Raw genomic sequence first — 21,820 nt, 5'->3', positions numbered from 1 at the left:
CACCCATTAGTGGTTTGAATCTCGCCCAGGTCCTGCTGGGCTGGCCGAGATTCGAACCTGTGTATGGCCGGCCTTAGGGACCTTTGATTATAAAGCTCCTTGAGGGCAGGGACTGGTGTGTGTGTGTGTGTGTGTGTGTGTGTGTGTGTGTGTTGCAAAAAAATTTACGGCGCTATATAAGTACCTGAAATAAATGTGTGCAGTGCTTTTATGAGCAACATTTGTAGCAACTAGTCTGTTGCTCCGAAGTGACAAGGCAAATGTCTCCTAAGGATTTGTCCCACGGTACGTCCCCACTGACAACGTCATATTGCTAATGTCATATGTTTCACATTTTTGGTGGGGAAGGGTTATACATCTGTCAGATTTTGTGCTGATGTGTTCTCAGATTTACCCACTCTCACTCCAAGGGACTGTTAGTAGTGGGAGAGTCAATTATTGCATCTTTTCCAGTGGCAACACTGCCCGGTTAATGGTTTCAAAGAGTGCGATCAGTTCACCAGTAAGAGATTTCCTTTCAATTCCTTTTTGAATGACTGGAACAGGAAGCAAGGGGAAATCATCTCTGCCACCAAAGAAGATTCCCCATAATAAAGTAGGCATACTTAAAGTGGTTGTAAACCCTTACAAACCACTTTGACCTACAGGTAAGCCTAGATTAAGGCTTACCTGTAGGTCCAAGAAATATCTCCTAAACCTACACGGTTTAGGAGATATTTACTAAATACAGTGACAGCTGTCTACCGGCATGCAGGCACACTATCACCATTAGCAGAATGCCGCTGCTAACGGCGATATGCCGTTAGTGGCAGCTCCCATGCGCAGGAGTAACGTCATCGCTGCTCCGGCGCTGTGAGTGGCCGGAGCAGCGATACCTGGAAGAAAATGGACGCTCCGGACTACAGGGGACAGCGGTGACATTGCTGGCTCCTGTGTCAGGTAAGTGACACATTATGGGGTACTATGCGATGTATAGTAGCCCATTATGCTTTACCTTTGCAGGGAGACAAAGAGGAAGTAAACCCATCAGGGTTTACTTCCTCTGTAACTGAATAGGCCCCATTCTCACATCTTCTGTCTAGGACTCATTTTTTGCATATCACAGCGTTTGTACATGTCCTACAAGGAAACAATATAAAACTAATAGTAAAGTCCTTGGTTCGGTAAAACGATGCTCCTCATTTGATACCTAGGCTTTAATTGTGAAGGAGTGACCCCTTGTGGATGAAAGCATCAACTGTAGACTACAGAACCCTCTGTAAATATTCATTTTATTTTGTTTCAAGATATTATCAGACAATGTGTATTCTGCAGTGAAACATTTTGTTACTGGTTTGAAATTACTTAAATATGGTACAATAAACAGAACACATTCTATAATGCTGTCACTCATTGAGGTGAATTTACTAAAATCCGAAGCAGCCACAATCTGGAACAGCTGTGCATGGCAGCCAATAAGCTTCTATCTTTCATTTTCAGAGCTTAAAGGTATTAATCTCAAAACAAAAAATGTAATATATTGCTGTTTACCAATCATTAGATGTCATCATCATTTTTTATTTTTATTTTTTATTTTTATTTTTTATTTTTTTAAGGCTTTTTTTCTCTCTGTTTTCACCTGGTGATCTGCCCAGTGACACACCTCCTGTATTAAAGTGCCTCCACTCTGGATGGAGGAGCAAAGGAGACACCTTTTGGGCAGCAGCATTGTTGTCAGGCTTGGGTTTGGGTAGTGTTAGATGTACTAGCAGATTTCGATACACTAAATTCAATCGTCCTATTTTTTTTTTTTTACTTTTGGTATAAAAGTTTTGCATAAATCAAAGCTGACCATTGTGAGCACCCATGTCAGTGGTAAATGGTTTGTCACAACCCTCTAACTCTTACATCTTCAGGACAACTTGTTCTGTTGAAAAACAGACTTTCTAGTTAGATTACCAGGTTAAAAACCGAAAAGCCTAAAAAAACAAATGAATACAGCTTTCATATCTAAGAATTGGCAAGCTGCGGCAGAAGGGTCACTGGTTACCTCTCCGGAGGATATTTTGACTGCCTTCACCAGGTTTTACTCCTCTCTGTATGTCTCCTCACTCCCTGACAGCTTTGACCCCACACCAATGATCTCGTTGTTAGATACGCTGGCACTGGGATGGCTCTCTGACAGGGAGCGACTACTCATTGTCTCGGAGATCACACCAGAAGAGGTCCTGACAGCCATCAGGTCTTTCCCAGCGGGGAAGACCCCGGGGCCGGATGGACTACCCATAGAGTATTACAGAGCCCACACGGAGCTGCTTGCCCCCAGGCTGGCTCAGATGTACCGAGCCTGTCTTCAACAGGGCTCCCTGCTGGCTTCTATGAGAGAAGCCCATATTGTTCTCCTTCCGAAACCTAATAAGGATCCTAAGCAATGTGCCTCTTACAGGCCGATAGCACTCCTGAACTGTGATTTAAAAATATTGACTAAAATTTTGGCCACTAGACTCAATACAGTAATCAAATCTCTGATTGACTCCGATCAAACAGGCTTTATGCCAGGTAGGTCCACTGACATCAATATCCGCAGATTGTTTTCTAACATTCATGCCCCCCATGATAATCAAGGTACTAGGACCATTGCCACCCTTGATATGGAGAAAGCATTTGATACAGTGGAATGGGTGTATCTGTGGGAGGTCCTTAGAAGAAGAATGGGTTTTCCATTGCGGTTTATTGCCTGGATACGTACACTATACACCGGTCCTACGGCATGCATTAAACTGAATGGCTCCCTGTCGCCCTCGTTCCCCCTGCAGCGGGGCACCAGGCAGGGGGTGCCCTCTCTCCCCGGCCTTGTTCGCCCTAGCCATGGAACCTATTGCTGAGGCTCTTCGGAGTTCGGCCGAGGTCCGTGGTCTTCGGGTGGGCTGGCTGGAGGAGAGGCCCTCTATGCGGATGATCTTCTGCTTTTTTTAAATGATCCCGGTGACTCTCTGCGGGGCGCACTTGGAATCATGGACGCCTTCTCTGCCTTCACTGGGTTGAAGGTGAATTGGCATAAATCTCAGCTCTTTCTGGTGGACGAGGGGGCCAGGACCTCCCCATCCTCCACCACGCTTCAATGGGTGGATAGGTTTACCTATTTGGGTATTGTCATTTCAACAGAGAACAAGGACTTTGTCCGGCTCAATCTTGAACCTGTTCTGATAGAAATCAAGTCCAAATTAAAGGCTTGGGGCAATCTCCCCCTCTCTCTTATCGGCCGCATAACCCTTCTTAAAATGAAGGTCCTTCCCAAACTTACATACTGTTAGGAATCCGTCCGTTCTGTGCGATCGGGTCTCCGTACGCGCACGCACGTTTGTGCCGCGGGTCATCGTGGGCACGCGCGTCTCCAGACGCGCGCGGGTGCACGCCGTTCGTATCTGCGCGCGGCACACACACGCACGTGTCCCTTTTTAAAGGCACAGCTGCGGATGTTCTGTGCTGTTCGTCTGCAGCTAGTACCTGAAGCTATCTGTTATTCTGCCTGAACCCTACCTGATACCTGACCCGGCTCCGTTTGACTCTGCTGACCTCTCCTGCTCCGATCCCGGCTTGTTTGACCCTTCTTGGACTGATACCTGTTGCCGAACCCCTGCTTGTTATCTGATTCTTCTGCTGGCTCCTGCTTGCTTCTGTGTCTGCTGCTTCCTCGTCCAGAGATCCATCCGGGCCTGCCTCTGCCTCTCCAGATCCGTGCACCACCCGTCCTGGTACCACGGCCTGTTGCCAATCTCCACCGGCTGCCTTCTTGCTACAGAGAGCTCCTGCACCTGAAGATCTCTATCTTCCTAGCACCTGCTGCTGCATCTGGCCGGACGCTCCTACCCCGCTGTGCTCCTGTCCCTCTGTTCCCACTCCAGAGAGACTTGAACCAGAGTCGTAAGAGAGGTCTCCTTCCACCAAGTCAGACTCACCATCTGAAATCCTAACACATACATATTTAGGAACTCCCCACAATGGCTGACTAAAGCCTTCTTTAACTCTCTGAAACAACTTTTTCTCTCCTTCATCTGGGGACCCAAGTCCCCCAGATTCAAATACACCACGCTTACCAGGCCTGTGGGCAGTGGAGGGTTAGCTCTTCCTGACTGTCACAAATATTTCCTAGCTACCCAGCTTGTAACCGTCCACTGGTGGCTGCAGCCGGACTTGACCAATGCTGCAACGGTCCTGGAGGCAGCTATAGTGGGGTCTCTGGAGGCCTTAAGGGGGTTGGTTTTCAGGGGGCCAAAAATGCCTCGCTGCCTCACCCCTTCCATGCACACCACTTTAAGGGCATGGAGGGCGGGAGAGGCACTAAGGGCGTCCCTGCCGAACTCCTGGTCTCCTCACACCCCCCTGTGGCTGAATCCTAGCCTTCCGCAGTTTAATACCATCCCGGACCCTCAGGCCTGGGCCAAGTGTAAAATACTGATGCTCGAGCATGTCGTTGCCAACGGGGAACTTACTCCCTTTCCTATCCTGCGTGATAAATTTAATGTGCCTACATGGGCCCACTTCCATTATCTTCAAGTCGCGCATGCTTATCGCTGTCAATTTTTGGGACAACCGGTCGTACTGGAGTACTCTGAGCTTGAGTCCATCCTTCGGGTAAAAGACCTGGAGAAACCCATGTCTCAGATTTACAGGTCCCTACTGGTTGCTGCCGTCCCCGAGCTGTCCTCCCTCCGCAGGAAATGGGTGGTGGACATACCGGAGCTGGATGACGATGACTGGAGGGAGATTTGGGATTTTCCATTCTCCCCTTTGGTTTCAGCCAGGGACAAATTGGTCCAATACAAAATTGTGCACAGAGTCCACTACACGCCCCACAGACTGCACAAGATGTCGCCGACGCACTCCCCGGAGTGCTGGCGCTGCTCCTATCAGCCGGGAGACTTCACATTTTCTGGGCTTGCCCAGCGATTGTATGCTTTTGGAAAGAGGTTCTCCTGGTGATAGTTAGGACCACAGAGGTTAATATTCCTTACGATCCTAAATATTGCCTGCTGGGGCTGGTGGAACAAATGTCGATCCTCAGGGCTAGGAAAACACTCATATCCCTGTTGCTCTACTGTGCACGCAAGGCCATCACCATGACCTGGAAACAATCGTCTCCCCCCTCTATTAAATTCTGGAAAAACCTGGTGAACGCTAGCTTACCCCTCTATAGGGCCACCTACTTGAACAGGGGTTGCCCACAGAAATTTGAGAAGGTGTGGAACTGCTGGCTGGATGATAACACTACGGCAACGGATGTAGTGAATAACCCATAGTTCGTTATGGATGTAGTACGGTTATAGGCTGACCCACCTGCTCTTATGACACCTTATCCGGTCATTTTAATACTTGGCACGAACTATCCTACAATATCCTCTCCCCACAGTGGGGTATAGATAGATAAGTTTATGTTTGTGTTCATTTGCCCTGTTGCGGTCGGTTGCCGCATCAGAGACAGGATATATGTTTTGTAATGTGCCTTGTTGTGGCCTGTTGCCACGTTTGGAAGCTTACCCCTGTGTGGGAAATGTTCGGCCCCTGCGTGGGCGATTTTGTATGTCACTGAAAATTCAATAAAAAAAGATTTTACAAGAATTGGCAAGCTGCAATATGTTTGTTTCTGGGTTCAATACTACTTTAAATGAATGACTAATATGAGAAAAGTTACAGGTACTAGGTTAAGCATAGTACACAAATCGCAGTGCTGTATATGGAAGGAGAGTCATCATTGAGGTTTACTCCTGTTAGTATATTTGCCAGATTATAATTGCTTTAGGTTTGCATGTGGGATGATTTTTGGGCTTTAGTGTTTGTATGTAGAAGGAAGTATGATTTCTGTCCTTCTGATGTAGTTGCGGTTTTAACAGCGTGTTATCAAAAGTGATAAATGAATTTCATGTGTTTTTTTCTTTTTAGATATCTTGCCCATATTGGAACTGGGTCAGATGTAAAGTACCGTATTTATCGGCGTATAATACACGCCGGCGTATAACACGCACCCCAAGTTTAGGAGGGAAGTTTAAGGAAAAAAAACCTTACATTTTAAATACCCATCAATGTAGCCTTCCACTGTCCCCCTGCAGCCTTCCACTGTCCCCCTGCAGCCTTCCACTGTTCCCCTGCATCTTTACTGCCGCCAAGATGTTCGGCTCCTCCCGCCGCCGCCTCCGAGATCTTCGGCTCCTCTCACCGCCAACATAGACCGAGCCAAGGGCACTCGGCTACTCGGCTCTGCTCGCAGTAACGACCCTGTCCCGCCCTTTGTCCTGGCTCCTGTGATGGACACAACACCGGGCCTATGGCGGGATGTAAAGGCTAGGAGGCGGGACTGGGCGTGACTGAGAGCGGAGCCGAGTACACAGTACGCTCGGCTCGGTAAATGTCGGTGACGCTCCACAGTCAGGGCAGATCAGCGGGGGGGATCGGCGTATAATGCGCACCCATGATTTCCCCCTGATTTTAAGGGGAAAAAAGTGCGTGTTATACACCGATAAATACGGTAAATGATATAAAACAAAATGTTTCTTTCGTTCGTGAGTCAGGAATGATTTACCCCTACCCCTAGTCATTTACTGCTATCGATGACCCTAGCGAGGAGACCTCCCCCCTACTCGGGTCCTGCTCTAAAATCCGGTCATTAGTCACCCAGTAGTTTCTGCACAGGAGTACATAGAGAACACACTACATCAAGAGCAACTGGGTAATTTAGCCCAAAACCAAGCTCTAGTGGTCATAACAGGACTGGAAGTGGGGAGTTCTTCCTCCTGGAGTCATGGATGGTAATAAAGAACAGACGGGACTGGATCCTGCTTCTTTCTGCCAAAATTGTAAAAATTCTCAGTAGGTTTGTCCAGAGCCACATAACTTACATGGCAACTTAGGCAGCAGCCTAGGACATGGATGCCCTGGGGACCCAGCTACATCATACTCTTACAGTAAGTTATGGAGAGGACACAGTTGGTCAAAGCTGGACCAGTTGGTCAAAGCTGAACCTGTTTTTCACTTCATAAGTGAGAATGCACGAATATGGAGTTGGTCATGCAAGTTTAGACAATGCAAATAGGGGGCCCACGTTTTTGCCTATTGCAGTCTTTAGTAATGTCAATCAAAGGGATGGGTATTGTAGCAGGATGACCCCGTGCTACTCGGTTAATTGGTGGTTTACACCAGATTTTGGAAGAAGCAAGCACACCTGATGGTTCAGGTTTGTGCTGGCTTTATAGTAGAGCCAGAGTTAGAGTTTAGGCCCCACCCTCCTGAGGGGGGTCCATGTGTCTGAGCGGAGCCGTGTGAGATGCTGCCGTGCATTAAGGTGTTCAGGTTGGGGCCGAGGAATTGGGGGGGGAGAGAGCCTGAGAGAAAGTCCATCTGTGACGGGAGCAACCAGGAAACTGTGAAGAGAGTCCAGGAGGGACAAAACAAGCTAGGGAGCTGCAAGGAAAGATGCAGAGCTAAAGTACAGCACCTGTGCATAACCCTGGGAAGTGTTTGATGGTCAGAAAGACCAAAAGGTTTTTGATGGTCAGGAAGACCCTGCAGAGGTACTCAGTGCAGTAAAGCTGCCAGGAGGCTAAATGTTAACTCTTCCCACAAAGGGGGCACTGCAAAGACATATCTGTATGAACTGTGACTTGCTTTTAAATAAAAGTGGGCTGCCATGCCCTAAAAATACAGTTTTGGCCTGGCACAACTCATTGTGAACACACCTATCGCTTGAGTTTATTCACTCCAATCTCTGAATACATTTTGTTCGGTTAACTTGCATATGCGCAACGTCTGTTACCATGATGTACAGTATAAGATATAAGTATAAGATATCTTACAAGAACATGTTGTAAGAATAGTGTAGTCATGTCATATGCTGGAGGAAATGGGTCTATATATCCATCTCTGATATCCTGTATGTCCTGTGTCGAAGTCGTCAGTTTGACTTCAGTTTGAGAGGCTACCAAGATCCTTTAGAATTCATTTACAGGTGTGTTTGACCTGGAATTAACCTTCTGACCTGCATTTGACCTGCCTCAAGCAGGTTTTGAATTCTCATAGACTTGTACAGGAATACAAAAGTCCTCTAATGCAAACAAAAGGTGTTGACACTGACCTTCTACTGAGGAAATAGTGCCTCCTTATTTTTTAAAGTCTCCTGTTGACCTTGTAAATCAAATTTTGGGCTGCACAAAAGTAGTCAGTATGGCCTGTGGTTCACGCAGCAGTTTTCATCTCTTTGTAACTCTATAGGACACTTCCTAAGGTTAGTAGAGGGAAAAACAGCCAGAATGTTGGAGGAAAAAATATGTAAAGGAAAAGCATCAATACCACCAGTGCAATAATATATATTTGATATATGTTTCCAATATACTTTTAAAATATCATACCTATTTTAAAGATTTCTATAGCTGTATGTTTTGATGGAAAAAGAAATGTGAATGTTGACAAAGCAGTTAAAAGTTCCCGGTGATGTGAAAACCACTAAATATGCAACCTGACCTTGTTTATTGTAACATTGGTAAATACAACAGTAATTACACAATGGTGTTGTGCATTGGAACAGTCTCATGATATGGATTGTGACTGCAACCTGGATGGATTAGGTAATGTGAGCACATAATGGTGGTTTTACAGGATTCGGCTTCTGGTCATGAGATGTGTGCTTTTGTTGAACATGGATGTTTACTGTTTATTAGGGATGTGCATAATTCATGAGCTGTTCTCTCCAATTTATTATCCCATCCTAAATTTCAGAATATTTTCTGTGTGAGCTTTAAAAGATGGGTAGCTATAGATCCACACAGTGCTGTGTATTTTGTAAACTGTTGTCGTTTTGACATATTTAGATAAATGAATTATGTTGGTGCATAAGCCTTAATGCTAGGTGTTTCATTGTAAAGCCGGTCATAGATCTTTCCTGCAAGAATATCGCTCGCTTCCCCATCATCGTAGTCAGCGTTGATGGGGGGGGGTATCCCTCCCACAAAGATATTGCTGTCCTCACTGGGAGAACACAGTTATTGCTTCAAGCAGCTATAATAATCCATGGTAAATCACGCTGCAATTGTGTCAAACCCACATCGCATGAAGCATGTAGCCCAAAAAAAGTTCAGGAGCTACTTTTGGGCGACATGCTTCACACGATGCGGGATTTATCACACGGCATACCCACACCGCAATTTTAGGTGTCATTCAAATGAATGACATCTCAAATGTGAGTCCCACCATTTGTCATTCACACAAGCAGTGTTTTCAAATCGCGAGCAGAATTGCGGCAAATCTGCCCGCAATTCAAAACGTTGAAGTGTGAATGCAGTTGTAGAGATGCTGTGTTGTATCTAGCACACATCTCTTAGGCCTGCCCACAGTTTTTGCAGGGTACAGTTGTAAAGTGATGTCGTCGTAAGGGCCAACAGGCTTTGGGATTGTGGTGATGGTATTGGGTTGACCTGAGATTTTTATATAATCTTTATTTTAGTTTTCAAAAAGGAAGGGATGACATACAGTAAGTAATAGAACCAAAAAAAAAAAAGAAATTGGCCATGTATCACAAACCTGTGACATTTGTTTCAGAAAGTTCTTTGGTACATACAGTTGCAAACATCATATGACTCCACCTTTTTTATACCCAAACATGGGGGGGTTTGTGCTTATGAACCAAGCCAGGGCTATGCACCTATATACATTATTGTAACCTGTGAACTTCTTGTGATATGGGGTGAGAAAAAGAGGAGGGAGGGGGGGTATGGGAAATGAGAGAAAGGGAAAAGAGGAAGGGGGAATGGGAGGGTCATAGACCCTATGAATACTAAAAACCAAACATTCAATAAAACAAAAATAGTCAGCACTATATCTGAAAGCGTAAATGCCATTAGCACAAATATTCTGGGGGTCCGGAGCATGCAGTCCCAGCCCCAAGAATGGTATATTAAATGAATACAGTTGGAGTCTCTGGCAATAAAGACAGAGGCAAATAGGATCTAGAGGTAGTAAACTATGGTACCTGTATGGTGCTGGAGGTGTAATGTATCCAGGTAGCCCAAAAGTTGACCTCAGTTTGAGATGCTTCTGAGATAATTTAGAATTAATTGACTGATGAATTTTACCTGCATTTGAACGGCTTCAAGCAGGTTTTGAATTCCCAAAGACTTTGTATGAAATCAAGACCTGCCCTGAGAAAATAAGAATTGTCACCAGCATACCCTGGTATAGCGATAGTCTTGCCCTTCATGCCACCTTTGCTGTGAGAAAAGGATCCTGCGCTGTCCCAAAACACTGGCTTGTGATGCCTGTTGTGCTTTTTTATTTATTTTTTATTTATTTTATTTTTTAATAAAGGACAAGGCTATCACTATGCCAAGGTGTGTTGGTGATGCTTTTATTTCCATATGCTTTCTTTCATTTAGTCTCTGGACACGTCACAATTACACTTTTTTTTATTTTTTATAATTGCTAAGTTTAGTTCAGACGATTAGACAAACACTTCCTCCAAGGTTACACATCCTACTAAAGATAACATATCATTGAGCTAGTGCCCTTCTTTTCACCCACACACATTACCAGGCAGTAGAAATATTGTATGACGTTTATGATTTGCAGTGCGGTGTGGCAGAGGATATGGAAATGAGTCAATGAGTCATTGTGCAATGGCTATAGCTGTAAAATTATCATGAGAAGGATATTTGTTTAGGAAAAGTTGAGTATTTTACATTTATGTATAAGATGATAAATTATCGTAATGGCTGCTCAGATGCCCCTTAAATGCCTCCATTCACCTTTTCTTGTTTTGTTCTCTGTTGAAGGTTTATGCATGGGGCTACAACGGAAATGGACAGCTGGGGTTGGGAAGCAGTGGCAACCAGCCAACACCGTGCAGAATAGCAGCTCTTCAAGGTATTCGTGTTGAACAGGTGTGTTTAGTTTAATGATTTCCTCTAATCTAAATATAAGGCTGTAATATATGACAGACATTACAAATCTTATCTGGAAATGGAGAAATGAGGTGGGTTTATTTTTCCTGCCCCTGTGATATAAGCCAGGCTAGTAAATATCATCCACATCTAAAAAGTTAAACATTGGGGGGTTATTTACAAAAGGAAAATCCACTTTACACTACAAGTGCAAAGTGCAGAGAATAAAAAAAAAACAGCATTTTAGCTTGCACATGATTGGATGATAAAACCAGCAGAGCTTCCCCTCATTTCAGATTTACAGCGACTGCACTTCCAAGTACACTTTAATGCAATTTCAAGTTTGCAATTGTAGTTTGCACTTGTAGTGCAAAGTGGATTTGCTTTTTGTAAATAACCCTCATTATCTTTTAGTGTTTCTAGATATAGTAATCTGTTCGAAGAGTCGATCAACTGTACAATTAAATGCTTAAAAAAATGTGTTTCTATGGGTTTTGTTATTACATTTCTGCATGGGGCAGACATATTTTCTCATTGCATATGCAGGGTCTGTTTAGTAAAGTTTTATGAACAGTTCTAGTGCCTTAGGGTCCTTTCACACGGGCTTGTCCGTGTACGGACTCCGATGTGCTCAGCAGGGATCGATCCGCTGATCCCTGCTGAGCAGGTGGATGACAGGTCCGTCTCCGCTCACTGTGCGGAGATGGACCTCTCGAAGCCATGTCGCCTATGGAGACCGGATAAGAATGGACTGCCTGTCCATTTTTATCCAATTCTCCAGACGGATGGAAAATAGGGTTTCCATCTGTCTAGATTTCACAGACAGGATAGGTTCGGATATCGGCGGATGTCAGCGGACATGTCACCACTGACATCTGTCGCTCCATAGGGCCGAATGGAGCTTCCGATCAGGTCCACCTGAAAAAATTGAGTGTTTAATTGTGAGTGGCCATGTCCGCACTATCCAGCTCAACAAAAGTCTGTTTCAAACTCAAGAGTCAGCTGAATGAGTGAAATCTAAGGCCCAGTACACACTATAAGAAAATCAGATGAATGATTGTCTGGTTTTCTTTGATGTTTCACAGCAGGTCGAAATAGAGGATGGTACCAATTGTATGAAAATTCTCGAATGGCAAAGACTTTTTTTTTTTGTTATTTATTGTTTCTGATCATGTGCAGTCTTTCGTTTTTTTTTTCCTCGTACAAAAACAATATACCTTAAAGGAAAATCGTTAGTTCTGTTCACATACGAGAAACATTTTAGAATTTGTCCCTTTGAAAAATTGTAGTTTGGAAAGCCTGTATCAGATTTCAAAAGTTGTGTACACACTATATGAAAATCAAAAGATCGTGCCTCATATGGAATTTGTACCCCACTTGAGTGTGTATTGCTAGCCTTACATGTGGTGGATGCACTTATAGTTTTTTTTTTTTTTTGTTTTTATTATTTTTTCACTTTGGTGAAAGTTCTTGTAACACACTTCCTGTTGAAGGATGATGGCGTTTACTCACATTTCTGTATCTATGGGAAAGTAGTGTTGTTACCCTCAGACAGGACAGAGGAGAGTTTCTGTAGTCTTCAGAATAGCTGGGAATAATGTATCTGATAACTGTCCACACAGGCAGAGAGCACAGATTAACAAAGTCATCAGTTGACAAGATTTCTGATAGAATCAACAATTGTTTTTTTTTCTGCATTTATTTAACTATTTGCTACCTGCGCTATAGCCGAAAGACAGCTACAACGCAGGCCTAAGACCCCTTTCACACCAAGGGCGTTTTGCAGGCACTATAGCGTTAGAAATGGCGCCTGTAATCGGTCCTAAAACAGCTGCACCATTATCTGTAGTGTGAAAGCCCACGATGTCTGCGTGTCCCTGCGGGTCGCTCGCGGCTCACTCTGTGATCGCAAGTCTATGAGACTGGACTGATCACAGATGAGAGTAAGGGGTCGATCCCGGGCCCTTACCACGTGATCAGCTGTTAGTCAATGATGGCTGATCACATGCTGTAAACAGAAGATTAGTAATCTGTATTTTTTTTTTACCTCTACCAGTGCCCGCAGTGCCACCCATCAATGCCCACCAGTGCTGTCAATCAATGCCCATCAGTGTCTCATCAGTGCTGCCTATCAGTGCCCAGCAGCGCAGCCTCATCAGCGCACATCAGTGAAGGAGAAAAATTTGCTGTTTTCAAAATTTTAGAACAAACTATGAAACAGGTTTTCATTTTGTTTTTTGTTTTTTTTCGGTCCTTTTTTATTTTATGTGGCAAAAAATAAAAAACTCAGCAGCAATTAAATACCACCAATAGAAAGCTCCTATTAGTGTGAAAAAACTGATTTGGATACCCTGTAGCATTCCCACGCAATTGTCATTCAAAGAGTGACAGAGCTGAAAGCTGAAAATTGGTCTCGGTTGGAAGGGGGTTTAAGTGTCCAGTAAGCAAGTGGTTAAACAAATGTTTTCATTGTTTAGGTATTAGACCAAAAGGGACCCTATACAACATATTCATTGTTACTCTTTTGAAATGTCTGTCTGCTTGGATTAATTATTTATTTGAGGACAAGCTTTCCTTGTCTGTCCGTTCCCTTTTTCTTGTATATGGACAACTATGTATTCATAAAATGGATCTAACTGTACCAGTATGTTCTGTCATACTGTAGTTTCTGTTGCATAAAAAAACAAATGCCTGTGGGACGTTCGGAGGGTTGTGCCAAAATAAAGTACTAAAATAGCAAAAAACACTTTTACAACTTTATTTCAATTAACATATATACCATTAAAAAAACATACATTGGAAAATATAAAAAATATACCAATATGCAATATAGGGCATTTCACATACTAACACAAAATAGTATGACATAAATCCAATACTAATACAACTCCTCTCAACAGGTTTTGTGAAACAAAGGTCACTTCTTCAGGAGAACGGGTAGGTTTCATGCTAATAAATGACATCTACAGAGAGAACATGTCATCAGAACAATTATACAATTATATTTAAAAAAAAGTAAATAAAAAAAATAAAAAGGGGGGGGGGGGTGAAGTCTCATACTTGCACATCAACCCCTAGTTAAAAAAAAAAAGTTTTTCCACCTGGTACATCAAAGATATTGTCAGAAACCATTAATCAGACTGAGACAGAAGTACAGTTAAATCACACTTGTTTAATAATAATAATAATAATAATAATTTAAAAAAAGTAAACGTAGTCAAAACATAGCCAGAGTCCAGGAACCGGAACGCATTGCCAGACGAGCCAAAACCTCAGGGGAGCCAGAGAGAAGTGTAGTAGAACAGCAAGCAGGATCTGGAGCCAGAAGGAATGTCAGCCAAGCAAGTCTTTAACAGGAACACAGGAGAGCGTCTCTAGAAATGTGACCAAGGCAAAGGCAGAGATCATCTGGACTGGACGGCTTAAGTAGACAGGACTGACGAGCAGGATATCCTCAACAGGTGAGTCAGTGTGGAGAGATAGGAGCTGGCAATTAGCCGACAGCTGAGCCACCAGCTTTGAGAAGGAACGGCTGAGCCAGGTCCTGACAGACATTTTTAATCATCCCTCATTGGGAAAAGTGGGAAAAGGGTGCAATGGGTAGGCCCCAAAGAGGTGTTTCAATTAGCTTGAAACCTACCTTTTCTCCTGAAGAAGCAAACTTTGTTTTACGAAATGCGTCGAGAGGTTGTACTAGTATTGGATTTATGTCATACTATTTTGTGTTAGGATGTCAACTTAAATGCACTATATTGCATATTGGTACATTTTTTATATTTTCCAATGTATGTTTTTTTAATAGTCTATATGTTATATGAAACAATAAAGTTGTAAAAGTGTTTTTTTGTATATCTTTTGGTACTTTATTTTGGCGCAACTCTCCAAACTTTTGACTAGTTTCTGTTGCACACATGGCCATTATGATCTCTATTAGCCTGTGCACATTCCTGGACTCCAGTACACAGTGTACAGCAAGTATGCTTGCTTAAATTATTGATTATTACATCTTCTGAAATTGTTTACCATGAACAAAAATTTTCTGACATCTGGTGAATTATTGTGCTTGCTGTTCTAGTAAATGCTTACTGTCTTAAATGTCACCCCCCTTTCCTGCTGACATTTTATTCCTCATACAAAGGAGTGTTGGAGAGCGTTAGTACAGGATTTCCTGCCTTCTAAAATGAAAAAAGGCTCCAAAGTGTTTGGTGGATCATAAAAAAAGGGCGCCATAGCAGGGAATTTTTTTTTTTTCATCATTTAGTCTTTATACAAAATATTTTTTTTCTTTGTATTTATTTTTATCTTGATGTATTTAGAACTCTGCAGGTAATGGTGTTGTATTTTGCAGATTGTGTGTGGCTATGCTCATACCATAGCACTAACCGATGAAGGAGGATTGTATGCTTGGGGGGCCAACTCCTATGGACAGTTGGGTACAGGAAACAAGAGTAATCAGTCCTACCCCGTTCAAGTGACTGTGGATAAAGAAAGGTAATCTTTTATTTAGTATCTTTATAACATTGAAGAAGAGTGTGATGAACCCCACCATTTTTGGGTTATTTTTAAAAGCATCAAGGCTGGCCATACACCATACTTCCTGATTAATCTTCTTGTATGTAGACAACCTAAACAATTTATTAAATTAATATCAAATCAGGCAAGCCTTAGCACTGCATGGTTGACTGTAGGCCTAAAGGAAATTGTATAGTCAGCCTTAGTTTTCAGAAAGATAAACGACTCAATAACCGATATTTGTTAATAAAATATTATATTACATGTGTGTGTGTGTGTGTCTATATATATATATATATATATATATATATATATATATATATATATATATATATATATATATATATATATATATATATATATATATATATATATATATATATATATATATATATATATATATATATATATATATATATATATATATATATAATTTTTTTTTTTTTTTTTATAATATGATACACACACGCGCACACAATTATTTTCAAACTTAAGAAATTTTTCAAGATTTATTTCATTACTGATTGAATGGAATTATGTTCCACAAGGAAGTATGAGGGGAAATGTGTTGGGCCTGTGATAAAATCTCTCCACGAGGTGCATCTATAGATTGTTATTACTATATGTCAGAGCTTTAAATACACACAGAATGACTATGAATGATGGGCATAGTGGAATAAAAAGTGTATGAAGAATCGTGCTAAATGTTCATTAATCATAGTGGATTAAAGTTTTCATAGACATTCTTTTATGTGCGTGCCATGTTGTTCACGTCACAATTTCAGCATGCTATCAGTACTATTGAGGTGTTAAAAGCTGAGCTTCAGCCTTTCCTTCAATTTTTCACAGTTGCACAGGCTCCTCTCCCGTACTGAAATTACTCAGATTTTACTGCACACTTTGAACTTCCCACAGTGTTCTTTAGAATCAAATTGGGTAGCGCCCTCTTCATTTCCTGGCTGGACAATGTCCAACATTGTTTAGCCCTTTCCTCCTCAGCTGAACTGTTACTGACATTATTTGGTCTAAAATATGGGATCAGGGTTTAAATATGTTGAACTGTCATTATACAGATGATGGAGGTGGGGGGGTAGGGTTTTAGGTGTCAGGCAAGGTGAGCACAGCAGCTGCATGCAACTGCGATAAGGTAATCCTTTGGATTTACCTCCCTCACAAAATAGCTGCATTCCTGGTGTTCAGCTTCTAAGGCCCCAACCAAACGTGAGGCTGCCAGCTGCTGTGGCTGGATGGGACTGGACGGAGCAACTAGGGGTACTTACATGGGTAGCAGCATGCATGCGCCCAGGGAAGAATTCTTGGAACATATACTGTGTAGCAGAAAAGACTGGGCTGTTCTTGCATGGAGACTTCCCAGCACGCTGGATAATGTTTTTTTAAAAGCCAACAGCTGGAGATGCTTGTTATCTACCTAGAGGTTAAAAAAATTGCTTGATCATCACAAACAAGGACTGTATGAACTGATTAGAATTCAGTTTGGTTGTGTAAATATAGAGCACGCCATGCTAGATAACATGGGCAAATTTTTTCATACAGTTTTAAAATTATAATCTCTAATTTAAAAAAAAAGAAATCTGCTTCCAATTTATAGGTATATGGTTTTTTTGTTGAAACTTTTTAGAAAAAGTTATGGAAATCAATGCATATGTTCATCTATAGGAGCATAATTTTAAATCTGTAAATGTTACATGAACCCGACATTTAGTGCATGGGTTGAATTACAGGGAATGCTTCATCTGGCGTAGATGTCACGTTAACTGATTTAAAAATATACTCTATAGGCTCCATGCATACTGGCTTAACAATTGCTGCTTCTACAGTTGTATGTTCTGCCTGTAGAAGCAGCTGTTAAGCTGGATACACACTATACAATTTTCCATAGATTATTTCCTTCAGATTTACCAAAACCATATAATGAGGTCAAACCTTAAGAGTTTACATTTGTATGCAATCAGGCAGGCTTGCACTACATGGCTTTGGTAAATCTAGAAGGAAATCAAACAACAAAAGTTGTATAGTGTGTATGGGTCCATGCACATTAGGACGATTACAGGCATATTTTCAGCTCAACGTTTAGGCTCCATTCACATCTCCATGTTCTGAAATGCGGGTGGAATTGCCGCGATTCAAAATGGCAACTCGTGGGACGCCTATGTGTTTCCTGTCACTTCCAATGGCATCCCAATCGCTGTGCGATTTTGCCTCGATTTGTACAAGAGCTTCTTTCGAGTGACAGGCGTCCCCGCGATTCTGACGAATCACGGAAAAATCGTGCCACCATTGGGGTGCCATTGGAAGTCACGGGAACGCACGGGTGTCTCGCGATCTGCCGTTATTTCAAATCGCGGGCGGAATTGTGGCGATTCCGCCTGCAATTCAGAATGCGGAGATATAAACGGAGCCTAGAGGCAGGAAAAAAAAAAAACTTCTGGTTTGCATTTCTGATTGGAGCTTTCTGGCAGAAAAACACGCTAAACTCTCCTAAACTCATCTAAACTTTGTACAAAAATGATTAATGTTTTTTTTTAAGCCCAGTGTGCATGGAGCCTAAGGCTTGGTGGTAAGCAAGCAAAGCTTTTGTGTTTGACGCGTGCCGCCTCATATAGATGACAAATAGCAGAAGTCTGAAGTCCACATTCCGCAAGTTCAAAGTTATTTCTATTATGTCTCCAAAGATGGCTTAATTTATATTGTTTAGTAAAGACTCCATATTGGTGAGTGCAAAGATGAGACCTCTTACAGTTTGCATAGAAAATATTTTTGCCAAGTAAGAAGCATTTCTTATTGTAACTTCCATTACAATATTATCAACATTCATAAAGTATAATATTTGTACACCAGAAAGGAGATATGTGTGGAATGTTGTAGGAGGACATTTTCTGTTAAATTTCAGCTGCCTTCTTGCTGAATTGTTTTTAAATTGCAGTGTTTCCACAATTTCTAATACATTACAGCGCATTAGTCTTCATGGAAGCTTTCAGTGATATTATTTTTGAGTCATTAGTTGAGTAAAATAAATGTGTATGTGTCACCTAAGTGAGCCTGTTCATGCATGCATGCATTTATATTAGTGCTCACATTGTAAATGTTGAGTTCCTGGTAAAGACAAGTAAGCACAAGGCAAACATTAAATGTAGTATTAAACCCTTAGTTTTGTTGTAAGTTTAACATATTGAGCACAATAAAATGAACCTTTGCCCGTAAACTTTGTTAAAATATTTACCTTGGCACTTGTTGTTTACGACTTCCAATGCTGGTAACTCCTGCTCTCTCAGTACTGCTTCCCTGAATGTCCCGTCTTTACAGGATGGAGTTAACAGTGGACAGTGCAACCTAGAGTCAGTCTGTTAGCTTAGAGAAGGGATGGGGGAGGGGAGGAGGAAGGTGCAGGGGACTGCCTTGCCTTCCTAGGCTACTGGGCTATACGTTTCTTATGGCATGGTGTGTAGAGATGAAATTCTAGTCCCTGCATGCAAGGGTGGCTCCATAGGATGCAGCAGGAGACAGGAGCCGCCGCAGGAAACCTGGGCTTGTGGTCATGGTACCAGCCTTACCAGGAACATAGACAAGGAGTAAAAGATTAAAAGCTCCAGTAAATTATTAAATCAGCCGTTGAAAGTGCTTAAAAACGGAGTATCACTTTATTAGAAGGTACATTAGATACTGAAAAAAAAATCTAAATAGATTTTCTTACCGAGGACTGCTTTCACTGTTTTTTATGGGTTGGTCTTGCACAGTACAGTAAGGCTGCTTTCACACTGGGGCGGTATTCAGGCGTTACAGCGCTAAAAATAGCGCCTGTGTAACGCCTGAAAAAAAACGGCCCCTTTAACTCCAGTGTGAAAGCCGGAGGGCTTTCACACTGGAGCGATGCGCTGGCAGGACGGTGAAAAAAGTCCTGCCAGCCGCATCTTTGCAGCGGTGAAGGAGCGGTGTATTCACCGCTCCTAAACCGCTCCTACCCATTGAAATCAATGGGACACCGCGGCAATACCTCCGGCAAAGCGCCGCTGCAGCGGCGCTTTGCGGGCGGGTTTAACCCCTTTTCGGCCACTAGCGGGGGTTAAAACCACCCCGCTAGCGCCTGCACACCGCCGCTAAAACGACGGTAAAGCGCCGCTAAAAATAGCGGCACTTTGCCGCCGACGCCGCTCCCGCTGCAGTGTGAAAGCAGCCTTAGTGAAAACCATTTTAGGTTATATTTTCTTAAACCCATTGGACTACAGGTAATTCTGATTGGGCACAATCGTTTTTTGTACTTTAGACAAAAAGAAGTAGATGGTGGTAATGGGTTTTGCAACAATAGTCAATCTAAGAACCATGTCAACCGCCAAAGAAAGGGCTCCTATGACCAAAAAATGACTCATTAAAGTGGATTGTCGCCCTCAAATTGGACTTGCTCCTCCCTGCTACACAAATTGCATTTTTTTTGGTTTATTTACCTTTTATTTCTGAATAACTCCCCCCCCCCCCCCCCGCACATCACTTTCCTGGACAAATGATGTGCCCTGTGCTTGCTGTATCTCTGGGGATATGCACATCACATATCCCCAGGAGGTATAGTCTTCTATTCACAATGGGGGAAGGGACCTGGCCTAGTGGCACATCATTAGGCAGTCCGTCGGCTAAACCCAGAAGAGCCGGCAACTTCCTCATGATGTCACAAAAAACATTGCTGCATGGGACCCAATCAGTTGGAGAAGAGTAGAGTATTTTGCAGGACATCCCTGGATCCATTGGGTGGGCGAGTATCTAAACTTTGCAGAATCTGCGACAAGGTAAGCAGAGGTTTAAAAAAATAAAAATTGGGGGTGAAGATCCTCTTTAATACATAGTCGTTATTAGATCTTGTTAACGCATACTTGGAAATGCTCTAATATCCTTAGATTAAAACCTGGTTCTGACTCTACTCCACTAACTTAACTTAAATAATTCTGTGGAGGAGAATGAGGCAGGCCATGCACAGTGCAAATTTCTTTCCTGCAACCACAGGTTGCAAGAAAGGAATTTGCACGATTCCCCCTTCTACACAGACGGTGCTGATAGGGGAATCCCTCCTGCCAAGCAATTGTCTGCTCCCGATGGGGGAATTGCAAGAGAATCTGGCAGGCTGGTTGTACCAAAGTTGATTGATCACTTGGTACATTCAGCCTGCCCATTAATGGTTCAGCAGGAACCGGCCGTGATTACAACCGTTAATGGGCAGCCTTAGAAGCAGGTTTTTATCTAAAGGTATTCGTTATTCTTTTTTTTTTTTTTTTTTTCTGGTGACTCAGTTTTCTAGATATTTCATCTTTTATTATTATTTTCCTTAATGGGCCATATAACACCGGTGGATTGTGACTACATAAGCAGGGTACCTTGAGAATTTAATCTTCTTAGCTTGTACCATGTTTGGAAATACCCACAATAGTAATTCCAACCTGTTTTGTGCATCAAGCACTTTGTGGGGATTACTACTTCCGAATTGTGCACGTCTCCAAGTTTGTGTTAATGACTATATATATATATATATATATATATATATATATATATATATATATATTAATATAATTTATTTATATTAATATAATTTATTTATATTTTAATAAGGATCGGTAATGGCCTTATTTTCCAAAAAGCAAACATCCTGTGGCTACATGCTGAGGAAAACTATGGTTGAATAAGGAGCAGGGAAAATGGGATTCCTTTGACAATGAGGCTCTAAGGGACTAGACATCTGTAATTTCTAGGAGGAGTGGCTGTTTCCTGGGGATTTTATTATCCTTGGAGGTTTTGTACTAGAGGCACAGCAATGAAGATATGCCATCATGTAACCAACAACAGGGTTACACAGACTTGAAGGGATTTTATAGAAATGAAGTATGAATCACTTTTTGTAGGTGTGGTAGTCGTTGATAAGAAATTAGTTTTCATTTACTGTAAATGCTCTTCACTAAACGTGCCTTATATTTCACATTCATCATAAACTGCCTTTTGGTTATCAGAATTGCTAATTTGCCTCATATTTGTATTTAAATTCCATCATGTAGAGAGTACTTTCTGTAGTGACTGTTGGATTTATTATGCAAACTGTAAGAATTTAGCAAAGAAGATCTTAACCACTTCAGCCCTGGAAGAATTTACCCCCTTCCTGACTAGAGTACTTTTTGCAATTCAGCACTGCGTCGCTTTAAATTGCGCGGTTGTGCAATGTCGAACCCAAACAAAATTGACATCCCTTTTTCCCCACAAATAGAGCTTTCTTTTGGTGGTATTTGATCGCCTCTACGGTTTTTATTTTTTGCGCTATAAACAAAAAAAGAGAGACAATTTTGAAAAATACACATTATTTTGCCTAGCATTTACATGTTAACAGGCGTTTAGGCACATAAAGCTTTTTCTGCTCA

The 21,820-nt window shown here is 42.2% G+C and overlaps 1 protein-coding gene across 9 annotated transcripts in view; it reads left to right on the top strand.

Moving 5' to 3' along the window:
• RCBTB2 (RCC1 and BTB domain containing protein 2) overlaps positions 1-21,820 on the top strand; it is an 87,386-nt gene that overhangs the window by 40,408 nt on the left and 25,158 nt on the right. For all 9 annotated transcript variants that reach the window (XM_077483274.1, XM_077483266.1, XM_077483268.1 and 6 more), the window contains 2 exons: positions 10,794-10,901; positions 15,250-15,392. In XM_077483274.1, coding sequence (XP_077339400.1) covers positions 10,794-10,901; positions 15,250-15,392 — 251 coding nt within the window. The remainder of the gene's footprint in view (positions 1-10,793; positions 10,902-15,249; positions 15,393-21,820) is intronic.

Source organism: Lithobates pipiens, unplaced genomic scaffold, assembly GCF_037356315.1.
Source record: "Lithobates pipiens isolate NorthernLeopardFrog02 unplaced genomic scaffold, aLitPip1_a1.2 Scaffold_16, whole genome shotgun sequence".
Lineage (NCBI taxonomy): Eukaryota > Metazoa > Chordata > Amphibia > Anura > Ranidae > Lithobates > Lithobates pipiens.
This window is presented reverse-complemented; position numbering and strand designations above follow the sequence as displayed.